Here is a 13,660-nt window from a genome sequence, read left to right on the forward strand (position 1 = left end):
CTTGGTTTGAAACCCTTTATTCCATCACAGCTCTGGAAAGCATGGCCAGAAACCAGCAGAAACATCTGGCACTTCTAAAGCACTTTAGATGGAAGGATCTTCATGTTGCAGGAGTTTTGGCAGTACGTTTGTGGGCTGTCCTGGCTTCACACTTTTCATACAGAGGATCTGGGACTTGCCACAAGTTACCCACAAAGCTGGTAAACTAGGGAAAAGCAACCTAAAATGCTCTAAGGATTCAGGCCCAGCTACAGAACAATTTGAGGAGCATTTCCACATACAAACCAGAGGTAACAGTAGAACATGAAGTTTATAGGAATCTACCACAGAAACAAGTACATCTGGTAGTCTTGATAGATCTCTATTATACTCATTTTAATCCTTACAAAACAAACAAGAAAAAAAACCACACCAATAAAACCTTACTTCAGACAATACATTAGTACCAGCACTTACCCTGTTGAAGAGGCTGTGTATTTGTACTGGGATTTTGACTGGCCGACTGGGTTGAACTATTGGCTGTTGTGGCAGTAACGAGTCTGACATAATGGAACTTGCTTCCAGGTACCTGAATCTGCTGAACATTGGGTGCAGTTGCCAAGGGGATAATTGTCTTAAATTGAGATGTACCCACTCCTCCTACAGTAATGGTCTGCACTGCTGATTTCACAGCCTGTTAAGGCAACACAGACAGCACAAACTTACTTGTACAAAGGCAGAAAGAACATCAGCTTGTTTATTCCTCAATTTATTAGTTAGCAACACTAATCCATTTGTGTTCTTGAGAACTGAGTCAGTTATCCCCATTTTTGCTTTCAAAAAATAAAACAGATGCAAAGAAATTAAATGCCTCTGAATAGCTCAGAGTAAACTCAGTTCCATTTTCAATGCTCTACACCAAACACCACAGTAAACTAGTATTTACACGAGCAGAGTGACTCAGTCCACTTCCCTGGATACAATGTCTGCCAAAAGCACTTCAGGTGACTATAGAGAATATTGCTCAGTTTGTATTCAAAAATCAAGCAGCGAACAAACCTAGAAATATTTCTACTAAAAAGCACACGGTAAGAACTTGCAGAACTGTTCATGCTGGACTGCAGAATAATTTATCTCTCTGTCTACAGATAGTCCTGTTAAGACATTTTGCGATTAATACACAGAAATCACCGTGCAGCCCTTGAGAAGGAAATGGAACAGAATCCATAAACTGATAGCTAAAGACATGAAAAAGAGAGCACAAGCTGAGAAATGAAAGAATCAAGAACAACGAATAGTGGCAAAACAAATTTATTACAAAAAATGCGAAGTGGGGAAACAAAGGGAGTCTGGTAGACCTGTGCAGCCTCACAGCTGGAATAACAGCACATCTGGAATTTGTAAGACTTCATCTTGCCAATTTCTGTCAAACTACAAACTGGTAACAAGCAAGTACTTATTTTACTTATATACATTCATAAGCCTACCAGATTGCTAACGGTCTCTTTTTCCAGCCTTGTTGACAACCTCAAACCTTGGTTTATTCCTCCTTTTTCTCCTTCCATCTAACTTCTTTTGGAGCTCAGCTTTTATTCTCAGTATCTTTTAATATCAATGTTAAATGTATCACTGTCCTTGGCATTAAGTTTTAATATTCAATTTGGTTGATAGTATGATGCAACTTATTAGAACATCTTCCCAGCTCCCCAGCTTTCAGCAACTACATGAAAGGAATCTCAAATTGCACATATTTCACTGGAAATAAGCTTGGTCTTTTAAAAGGTGTTTTCTTGTTGTTGTTGTTTCCCCCCCCCCCCCCCCCCCAAATACTGAAACCTCAACAACCCAGAGCATTCCAAAATAAGCACCATCTGCAAGCACAGTCACAGCCTAAGTTATCACAGAGTGACCAGCGTGGGCAAAGTTTCCTCTGGCACACAACTCAGTGGTTGCCATCCAAGGACAACTGGGAAAACTGTAAAATTCAAGTGACAGTTCTTCTAAGGGCATGTTCTTGAGCCCAGTGAAGACAGTTGAAACCTCTGTGTTGTTTCAGATAGCTTTGGATCAGAACTCAGTGTGTATACCACACAGCCATCTCCGTTTTGTCACCTAGGGTGTTTGCATTAGAGTGACTTAACCTTTTAACAACTGTTTCAAAAAGACAATTTTGCCAGCTATACTTGGGGGGGGAGGGGGGGGGGGAAGTGGAACAACCATGCTGGTGTCCACATCCCTGTATCAGTATTCCAATTATCACCTGTATCGGTAAGACGAGACTGGCAACATGTGTTTGAGTCTCTGGTCTCATGCTGTACATGCAACTGTGTCTACCCCTGGTATATCCACTCTAGTTATTTACATTCACACGCATCCCTTCATGTTTACCAAAACAGTAATGCAGACATTAGGATAGAAAAACATACCTACAAATACAAAAGAGGAAAAAAGTAAGAACTGTAGTTTGTAAAAGAGTTCAGTTTTGTCTTGTCATTCATTAATGCAAATCAATTTAATAAAGTAATTATCGAAAACCCTGATATTTTTCTACAAATCAGACACAGGAAATTAATCTCTTCTAATTCTGTGTTCTGTAGGTCTCAGACCATTGTGTCTTGCTTATGCAGACCACTACCACAAGAATATGAACTGCATTGTTGCAAAACTCAGAAACACCTGTAAAGCAGTCCTCATTAGTAGCATAGAAACACTGGTAGAAGAGATAGAACCACTCAAAGAACTCTTCTTCATGCCACAGGGAGCCTTTCAGATGATTTGGGAGATTCAGTATACAGAGATGAGAACTTGCACCAAGTGGGGCTTTCCAGGTTGGAAAGCTGCTTTCTAACAGCATGCCCTTGTACAGGCTTGCAGTGGTTTGCACCCCTTGACTGAAGAAGTACATGCTCCTCAGGGCGAAGCTCTTGCCAGTTCTTAAGCTAACACCATTACAAGAACACCTTAGGACTGATCATTGCCAATTTGCAGTTCAACACTCCAGTTTCCTACAAGTGATGAGACAGAGACAAAGGAAAGACAGTCTGTACCTGGGCAGTTGTGTGGTTGACTATAGCCTTCCCAGGAGAGGAGGGCGCCGACTGCTGCACTGTGAGGATCTGCTGTCCTAACGCTACATTCAGTGGGACGCCCACCGTCTTCTGGGGGGAGTTGGGAGGCTGGGAGGCCACTGACACCACTGTTAGCTGCTTGGCAAAACAAAGAAGCAATTTAAATCTCTGCACAGGATACAAGACCCTGTACAACCCCTCCTCATGAAAGTACAGTTCTCCACCAGTACAAAGAGTTCTTTCTCTGAACAAGGGTGCTGTATTTAGTCACAACTCACACGGGTCCAACTGTGCAACAATAGCACAGAGACATGCTAAAAACTTCAAGTCATTGCTGGTTTCCAGCACCAAAAGACCTCTGCAGAAAGCTAGCCCTGCTTCTGTTTTTTTGGTTTGACTTACTTTATTTGCTTTAAGGAAACTAGCCCACTGAATCCTGAGCTTTTCCGAGTAACAGCTTTATCAACAGTACTATGACTATTTCATCATAAATACAAATTTTAAAGGAGAGCTGTGGAAAGGAAAAAAAATTCTCACCTTACACTACTGGTTCAGCCAAAGTATAAGAATATCAGTATTTTCAAATCTACATTCCAGACTCCCGTAGAGATCAAATATGCTGACCATTTTTCTGCAGTGTGGTGTTTGCATATTCTATTCTCTATAGCCACATGCCTTCCAGGGTTGGTTTTCTACTTTTTGTTCTAAACCTCCTTCGTTATGTTTTAAGAAAACTCCAAATTTTTTAAACCATTTGCTTTTAAAACATACTTACGATTACTTATCTACACTATATTCAAGATGCAACCCGAAGGAGTCTTTTCACCTCCCCTCATTGTTAATTTTGATTCTAGATTTATATTTTTTCTTCTTCCTCACTAATAATTCTCAAATGCAAGTCCTTCACTCTATTTCTATAACATTACATAGCTAAAACACAGCCAAACTAAGAGAATTCTTTACTCTTACACTAATTTTTATACATGATACTTAGTTTGCATGCACTATGCATCTTGCCTCCCCCCTCTCCCTTTCTCCAGCAATATTCCTCTTCTCAAGACAATTTTATCAAGACTAAAATACAAACGTCATCATGACACTCACCTGTAACACAGCTTACAATGGATGAGTTGCGTTTTCTATCTATTGCTCACCCATGCCAATCTCCAGCTCTGTATTTGTCAAGGACCACTGCAAATCTCATTTACTTCACACGTGATTAGGGAAGACTAAATTATCTATGCAGTAGCATGCAATGGTTAATAAGTGCTGACCTATTAACATCATTGAGGTCTTCTCTTAAACAGCCTGTTGACATTTTATGAAGGCATTAAAAAAAAAAATACTGTTTGAGCACTTGGCTAAGACAGAACAGCTGCTCTCGGAATGGATGCTTAGGGAATGGCAAGAAATGGCAGGAATGGGAAACCAATGCAGTAATGCACATTTACTTAAAACCACAGTAAGGGAGCCAACTGCAAAAAGTGTAGCTTAGGCCATTACCGCAGAACATTGTGGTGCACAGTGGAAACTCTGGAGTGGCAGGATCATAAACAGCTTGTAGCAAAGACGCAGAAAACTCCGTTCAGACCACTGTGCAGGAGGGATAGAAGGCTGCAGCCAGAGTTGGGTCCTTACCTTATTAGGGGATTTGAGTGGTGAGATAGCTATTTTATTTGGTGTCTGTTGTGTTGTTGTACTCAAAGATGATCCAATGACTCCGCTCTCAGAGATCGTTATTGTCTTTGGTGGTGTTCCTGGAGCAGACTGTGAAAGAACCCTACCTATAAACAATGAAGATACCATCAGCTCAAGTTATCCCTGTTTATATTTAAACTTCTAAAGCAAAGTTTTCTCTGCATATCATGCAATTAATTCCTACTTCTGAGAATGTATTACCTGGTAGTAAGGACATCGGCATTCTTTAAGTTAGATTTAGCAACAAATAAGAAAATAACTGGCATTATTGCAAATAAAGACAAGTTCACTCAGGCTTAAAAAAGCCAAAATGTACATTGAGCTTCCCATGACATTTAGCCGAAAATTCTTTACAGCCAGGACAGCATCCTGAGGCGTGCAGCCCTCCAATACACCTGCGCTGTGCACAAACACCCAGCCAGCTGGCAGTTGTCTAGGAATTCCCTGAGCTGCTGCCAATGTACAGAGAAACTGAGCATTTGTGGAGAGCTACTTCCTTTTAAAACCTCAGCCATCAGAAAGAAGCTGTATTACAGTCACCAAGAAAAAGGTGCTTGGTCTGTCTACACTCAAGTTTTTCTTCCTTCCCTGTGTTGATGGCTGCGATTTTTTTTCACTGCCTAACAGAATATATGACACTCCCATGAAAATATGGTGGTGTAACTCTACAAACTATCTGCTTTTACAATGGCAAAAAAGGTTAAACACAAAACCAGTAGCTCCAAATCATGACATCAGTCTTAGCAATACTGCAAAACTCCCAGAGGGGAAACCATTTTTTTTTTTTTCTTTTTTTCATACTGTGAAGTTTCTTTCCAAAGAGTGCTTGACCACTGAGCTTTCCTCTGCTGCACTTTGGCTCAGACTCATTCCTGTCATAGCTTCTGTCTCCCATTCTCTTCTACTACACTACTCAAAATAAGAAACAAACAAACACCAGCAAAACTTTTCCATCCAAAACCAACTAGTAGCATGACAATTAAGTCAACAAGAACTAACAAGAAAAAGCATCATCCTTTGTGGAAAACTACCTTCCTCTGACATCTACGCGCTGTAAAATAACCTTAACTTTTGTGCAGCCTACATAACAGCGCAGACAATTGGCAGCAGCTGCTAAAGCCACAAGCAACCTGAAAAATGTCAGTCTGTGGGAATTTTACCATCTACAGTATTCAATGCTTTGAGTTTGTTTTTTCCTGGTGACAGCTTTCCCTTTCTCACCACATCCCCTCTCCGCCCCTTGGCATAAGCTTCCTGAACAGAATCTGGCTGCTTATATTGACAAGTTTTTCAAATCTGTAACTTCCACCTCAGTTTGCAGAATTTCCCAGGCAATTAAAAATATTTATGGGATTCATAAAAACATGTATACAAAATCAAAACACAACATAAAAATGTTACAGCTTCCCCAAAACGATGACAGCCTCTCAAAGCTGGCAAACAGTGCTGGCTGTTCGGGATGGCGAGAGGAAAGGCAGATGTTTAAAAAAATTTCCCTCTCAATTACAGAAGTATCTTCACCTCCCAGTGATGCTTCTCTCACAGGCTCAGGGACAGGTACTCTTGATTTTCCAACATACTGATGTAAAAGCTGAAAGTTTGTTTATTTTGTAACACACCTGCTTGTCAGTATTATGCAGGTATGTTTTGATTTGGACATTTCCTTTCATTCTGCAGGTAGCAAACTTAAAAACATATTCTTGTTAGTATTATTTTTTTTGTGGTTCCTTACTGTTTACCAATTTTCATGTATTGCCAGATGAAAATGTAATGCAGCTCCAAGTAGCTTGTTTTGGGTTTTTTACTGTTTTTTGGTTGGGTTTATGTTTTTGGATCGCCTTTTTTTTCCTGTGTGGGTTGTTTTTTTTTTTTTTTTTTTTTTTTTTAAAAAACACATAAGCAGCTTAACTCAAATATTTATAACCATAGCAAAGCAATCTTCTTATTCACAGGTCTGTACATTTGGTAAGGAATTGTTTAAGAAAAGGGAAAAACTGAGGAGTGGGACGGGGAATCCCTCTTTCACCTGAAACATGAGTCAGGCTTCAGGGTCCAGGCAGCCTGACAACTCAAGGAAAAGATTATGTTTCACTTACGAGCCATTGACTTGTATCTATCAAAGTTCTGAATACAGGAGACAGTTGCGTTCTTTTCAAAACCAGATCAAGTCCCAGTTCTGTAAAGGCTTAACAAATTCATTTAAATATGTGGAAAAGATTTTAGGCCTACTTGAATTGGTCAATCTGGAAGCAGTTGAAGACATCCTTCAAAGCTCTGAAGATGACTCTGGCTTCCTACATTTGTCCTTTTGAGATAATTTACATGTCTCAGATGTTACTTGCATACATGCAATAATGCATTTAGCAAGGGATACATCAGTCCCACTGCCATAATAAACAAGTGATTACGCTGTGGGTTTTTACTTTAATCTTGTTTTTATTTGAAAAACATAAACATAAATTTGTTTTCCAAAGAGCCAACCATTTCTTATTTGCCTTAATTACTTTCTTATACTCTTCCACAATGCTTATTTTTGAAGTAGGTGAGCAACTTAAGAGAAACAACACAGCTTTATTCACTTTTTTTCACTCAAACATTTTTCCTGTTATTTGCATATATTACATTTAACTCCAGGTATAAGCACATTAAAGTAATAAAAGAGCATGTGCCTCCTTTTCCACCTGTGTATTTATATAATGTATCTACAAATAATTTCTGTTTATCGAGTAGCCTTTTCTCTGGCTGTGAGGTGATTTTTTCTCCTCCCCAACATCTAGAAAGTAAAAGCATCTTATAGTAAAAGCAAAATTATCAAACTCTACAATCACAAAGATAATTCTAAATGAGCAAAGTGTAAAGGTACCAACAACTACATTTATCTGCTGCTACCCACAAAACTCTGCTAAATTTTTTAACTGCTTGATGTACTTCAACAGAAACTACAGTAAAATCATTGAGACAGAAAAATTTCTACGATCACCATCTCTTTGAACAGCCTTTAAAAGAAGGTAAAGCAAGACAAGTCAAAGTAATACAACCTGCAATTACTGGTGACACTTGAGTGGTCTGCCCTGTAACAGCTTTGCTATTGATTGGTTTTGCAAAGATCAGCTTGGTGATTACTGGGCCAGAAGTTGGGGTTCGGGTCTTCTTCGCAATCTGAAAGATGGGGGGAGAAAAAAGATCTAAAGTAACTTCAGCATTTTAGATCTAAATTATTGTTAAGGACATGAGAAAATAAAAAGGGCAATACTTGCACACATAATTAGAAGAATTGCTTATCTTGCATTTCACCTCTATTTCTCACTATGGAGAGAACTAGGATATCATCCATGCCACTTGAGAAAACCAGCCACAAAAGCAGGAGAGCCAAATCCCTTACAGCTTTTTTGTAAGAACTCTCTGTGCAAACATACCCCATCTTCAAGATGGTGAAATTATTTCTTACATGCCATTGGTCTACATAAAAATGTTAAAATCAAATGCATAACTTTCAATATTTGAAGCTTTAAAAAAAGTTACTTCTTTTTCAGCCAATCAGGACAACTTGTTCCTAAAGTGCTTTTAAATATGACAACTACTGCTCTGAAACATCTCTTGACCTATTTTGACATAGCAGCACACTTTTGTCCTGCAAATAGGGAAACAGCCTTCTGCAACAGTTCGCAAAAAGTACGTGGATCATCAGTCTCTGAAAGTTTGGGGTATTCACTAGCCAAGAACAAATCAGTTGGCTACATCCAGGTACAAGGGCGTCTTTTTCTCCTGTGATCCAGTCTCTTGAAACACAGCTGGACCGGGAACACGTATGCGCCATTAGATGAGACAGATCACCTCAACTTGAAATCGTAATAAGCAGGGTTTTATAGCCTTAAAAGTCTTAAATAAGACTTCCCCTTTTCCACAGTAACAGAAGTTAACTACCAGATGCATTTTTTTCTAATAGTTTCTATACACCAGCATCCAGCTGGTGAATAGTTCAATTAAGAGGCTGACTTCTATCACAGACTATTTTAACCTGTTGACTGCAGATGCTGCCTGCAGATGCAGACTATCACTAGGATCTTCTCCGAGTCCAAGCGAGCACACTGGAAGGCATCACTGAAACTCTTACACTTCCCAACCCCACAGGTCAGGCCCATACTGCCTCTCCTCCACCACACATGCCCAGCCACATCTCATAGGCACCAGCCACCAACTCCAGCGGTATCAGAGGCACAACGCTGGCAGGGAGCCACCTCTCAAAGGCACAGAACCATCTTTGTTACTCATGTAGCTAAATGGAGAAATCTCACAGAGATGCAAAGATACAGACATGTCAACTACTTTTAACAGCCTGAGAAAGTTGCAAGTGCTTAAATAAAGCGATTGAGTAAGCTGGATGTTATGGTTTCCTACACAAAACCCTATGTATAGAATTTGCTGACTGAAAACACCTCCTCTACAGTAGAGTAATACCAAAACATTTGAAGTATTCAGTAGTACATAATGAATCCCCCATCTGCCCTGCAAAGAGCACATGTGGGGCTCTTTCAGCTCCCAGCAGTGTACTTGTGACAGCCAGGGAAGCTGGAGCTCACCCCTGCTATGGCAGTGGAGCCCTCCAGCCTAGCTTGCAAAGCAAACACTGCCTCTGTGTGCCTAAGCTGTGCCCAGCTAAGAGAAGCCAGCAGTGAGCAGCTCTGACACCGGACAGTGCCAGCAAAAAAGACCTCATTTAAAGGAAACCATGTGCTGCTTCACAGTTACAATACAAGTGTTCCTCACAAGAAATCTCCACCTCAGACCACTGGCAAGTGAAGGTCATTTGCCCAAATATGCTGCACCCAGGCTGAGTTAGCTGCGCTATAGGTGGCATTCAATAGTCAAGGCTTAAAATGAAACTGAGAAGAAAAAAACTCGCTCTTTCTGGAGATATATTAACTAAAACATTGAAATATATGTTGCTTGAAGGAAGGTTCATTCATAACCCAGTCTACAAATCTAACTCAAAGCCATTTTAACATTTCAAGGATTCAGATCTCTTAGCACATACACAGCCGATACACAAGCAGGCATTTTCTGTAAATTTGCACACATTTTAACTTCTGATAAATTCCTCACATGTCATCTGCTTGATTTGAGATTTCCATTCAGCTGAAATTAATCTCACCCTGTCATAAGGTATTATTGTAACTCAACTGCTATTGCTTTTGCTCCCTGAAGTGAGGGCAAAGTCTGGCTCAGAATGCGATCAACATCCAGCAGGAACAGCCAGCTCTGGATAACAGCAGTCGTTTCCCAGTAAAAGTCAGTCAGTGTGCTTAAATGACTTACATGAAATGTGTAAAATACTAGCTACCCATTAACATGAAGTATTTCAGAAAAAATGTAAAAAACAAAAATGATAGCTGGTCAACACAAGGAGTCCTGCTTCCCTCAGACTGAGCTTGCAATATCCTCCACAGATAAATTCTCCCCTGCTTTTTGGATGAAATGTTCGTCTACGATGAAGGAGGTCTAACAAACAAGTGAATCCCCTCGGGGCTTAGGAAACATGGCAAAACTCAAACGTGGTTGTGTACAGGTAAGGAACAGCCCTTGGTCCCCAAGTACAGGCAGTGCACTCCTGCCCTTACCTGCTGCCAAGCAAGCCTTTGAGGTTTTTGCCCCTGGAGCTGATAAACCCAGCCACCTACAATAGCCTTCTAGGCATCAGTGGGAAACTTGCTACCCATTTCAGTAGAGACTGGAGAAGGCAGAGGAAATCATCAAGATGGCAAACTGCCTCTTCGCTGCTTCAGAAAGAGCAAGTTCTCTAGAGCCCTCTGCCATTGCCTGTACTAATCACAAGAAACTTAACATTATTCCTCTGCCTATGTAAGCTAAGCACGCTCTCTGCAAGTTACTTTGTATTAGACTGCAAAAATATTTCCTGGGGCAACAAGCTCTTCCACAAGAAAATTATCATATTCAGAAGCACACACCAACTTTCTTCCCCCTACAGAAGTAAAGGGATTCATCTGCAAGCATCTTTACTAAAGGGTCAATTTGTGTCTTCCTAAGCACTCTCCAATAAAAAGGATAAACTAGCAAGTGTTTACAGCCAGACTTTGTTCTCAGCTGTCAAACCCTGTTCTTACTCATACACAAAAAGGCACTTGCATACCTTGCATGTCCTGCTGGATTGAATACCCACATAGTCAGCTACCACAAAGGGGCTAACATACTATAAATCTACTCCCTAGATGACCTCATGGGAGCTTGTCCATGTAGCCATGCCCTGTGCAATTTGTATTTGGCATAATACAAAAAATCAGGGACTCTATAACAGGAGAACAGTGTACATGAGAGAAGATGAAGAAACTGAGCTAGGAACAGGAGATTGCTCTGAGGTTAGGGAGTGCATGAGGTCGCTTTTCCATGATGACATGAAGCCACAACGATGAATTAGCAGTTATCCTACCGTGGTAGTAACGATGCTGTGGACACGTAGATTTAACTGCTGAAACACAAAGCCAGTTACTACATGAAGACAAGTTCGACTAGCTTAGTGACAGCAATGGCCATGGATCTGGACATCTGGTTGAGAGTCGTCTGCAAGGCTGAACTCCTGCTTAATGCACTTGGACTAAAGTAGGACACCAACAGGCACAACATTGTTTTTAAGCCTGTACGCAGGCAGAAGCCACAAGGCTGAAAACAGATGCACTTGCCTAGTAGTTCTGTCCACATTTCCAGGACAGTGGTTTCAACTATATCAGGACAAGCTGACAAGGGACATTACCAAACATCTGGATATAGATGAAGCCCAAGGTCCTGCCACATTTTACACCTCACAGCCTTATACCTCTAAAATTGTAATCAGAGAGGGAGCCAGATTCCAAAGAACATTTTGCTCAACTCTATCAATTATGCCTTTTCTAAAGTGCTGAGATTTCACATGTCACAACTACATTACAGCAAGTCTAAATGAGTTTCTCTAATGACCTGCAAAGCCCCTACAACAGTGAGGATGTAAGGAGAACTTAACAGAGCTCTTTGTCATCTAATCTTTTATCAATTCACTTTTCAGCATCAAGTCGAACTGCTGTGCTGCCTTGCACCTGAAATATCTCTTGTGGCTTTGTGAATCAGGTAAGTTACACAAGACCCTTGGGAAGTAGGGAGGCATTCACAGCTTCCTTTTCCACTCACTGCAAGGTTAAAAGGCTTGTTCAGGATGATGGGGTAAATGCATAACTTCATTTTTCTAAGCCAGGGACTTGAGGCATGGGTTACCTTCCCTGTCATTCATCATAGGGTAGACCATGAATCTCTCGCCTAGCCTCATATCCCTCTGATACTTTAGTAACTTTCTACAGGGAAAAGCACTGTCTGGGAAGTGCTAATATAATCATCTTCCCTGTCGTATTGGGTACTTATAATCAATTGAACATTGCCTTCTTGCTTTTCATTTCTACTTCTTCCTCTCCTCATAAGAAAAATGGAATGCCAGGTGTTAACAATTCAATCTGTTTTGCAAATGGAAGCAAAGGTTTAATAAAAAAGAGACCACAACAAAACAAATTTACTCGAACTGCAATTAACTAGTTTTACAAATGGATGCAAGTCCATTTGTAAGGGCTTCTATTAAAGAACCTGTAGAATTCCCAATGACAAAAGCAGAGGTCAATCGTCAAATCACTATTTCAGTCACTGATGGCACAGGTCGTTGCACGCAAGCAAAAGCACATCACAGCTAAGTCATTCTCCTCAGTTTCCTGTATCTGTCACTTGGCAGTGAGTAATTGAAGCCAAGTAACAGGAACTGATCCGCTCTTAAATGTTCACATGCTGAGTCAAGGGCAGAGGCTTTTTTGAAAACTATAATGACAACCACAGTATCATTAATGATCAAGGTACAAAAATAAAAGTCACTTAAGAAAACTGATGTTTCAAACAGCCATTAATAAATGTGTTTTCCACAGGTATGATGTAGCAACAAAAAAGGAGAAAGCAGAAATCAATGCAGGGATCATCTGCAGCGTTAGAACAAACCATCTTCAGAGTTGCTCACGTCTGCTTGTCATGAAATACCAGTGGGGCAGCTTACCATTCAGCTAATAACATGCCTAACAGTTTGTCATTTCTCATGTACAGCAAGTTAGTTTATTAGCATATGTAGAGTTTAATATTTTTCTCTCATAATCTGCATTGAGTTCTACTTTTCCTTCACTTTGATGAGGTCTTATTTTCATCTTACTGCCAACTAGAACAAAGTCACTCACATTTAGCTCTGCCATATGACAGATGAAAATCAGACCCTTTGGGTCATAACCCAAGTCTTTTCAACACATTTTCAGATCCCAGCAGATTCTGTCTTTCAAATATCTCAAGATCCATGCCAGAGATCAGAAACAAGACCTTGAACTGTCCAGCTTATGATAGCATCTAGTCCATCAGTATGTATTAACAAGTTTAACTAGATCTGAGGCAGACAACATATACCTTCCTATTCTTTTTAAAATGCTGAAAGTTTATTTAAACAAACTAAACATAATAGGCAGAAGCTACTCTTTCATAAAGGAGTAAAGAAGCATACACTTTGAATAAAGACCAACAGGCATATGGATGTTTCAATTCAGTCTTCTTGAAAGCACGCAGAATTTATTTTTATAAAATGAAAATAACAGGAAAAATCTCTTCAATTTACTGAATTTTAATAGCTCACTTTCCCTGAGGCAAATTTTAAGTTTAGCTAGACAGCAGCTAGAGGTAAAGGGCATAAAATGTTAAATGCATCCACAGATGAAAGCATGGGCTAAGAGCAGCATTGTATTTTTTAATACAATGAATAAATGCAAAGGCTGAAAGCAACAGTGTGTCAGTCAGTGAAGGAAATGGACAACAGCTACAGCAACAAAATTGTTTTTAAGATGTTTCATCAGCATAAC

The 13,660-nt window shown here is 40.0% G+C and overlaps 1 protein-coding gene across 6 annotated transcripts in view; it reads right to left on the bottom strand.

Annotated features, from left to right (window-relative positions):
- Window positions 1–13,660, bottom strand: part of LIN54 (lin-54 DREAM MuvB core complex component) — a 42,098-nt gene that overhangs the window by 11,669 nt on the left and 16,769 nt on the right. For 5 of the 6 annotated variants that reach the window (XM_075421188.1, XM_075421190.1, XM_075421189.1 and 2 more), the window contains 4 exons: window positions 7,784–7,904; window positions 4,686–4,831; window positions 3,027–3,182; window positions 457–673 (listed from right to left, as the gene is read on the bottom strand). In XM_075421188.1, the coding sequence (XP_075277303.1) occupies window positions 457–673; window positions 3,027–3,182; window positions 4,686–4,831; window positions 7,784–7,904 (640 nt within the window). The remainder of the gene's footprint in view (window positions 1–456; window positions 674–3,026; window positions 3,183–4,685; window positions 4,832–7,783; window positions 7,905–13,660) is intronic. The other variant, XM_075421193.1, reaches the window with a different exon arrangement.

The sequence above is a fragment of the Opisthocomus hoazin genome, chromosome 5, assembly GCF_030867145.1.
Source record: "Opisthocomus hoazin isolate bOpiHoa1 chromosome 5, bOpiHoa1.hap1, whole genome shotgun sequence".
NCBI lineage: Eukaryota > Metazoa > Chordata > Aves > Opisthocomiformes > Opisthocomidae > Opisthocomus > Opisthocomus hoazin.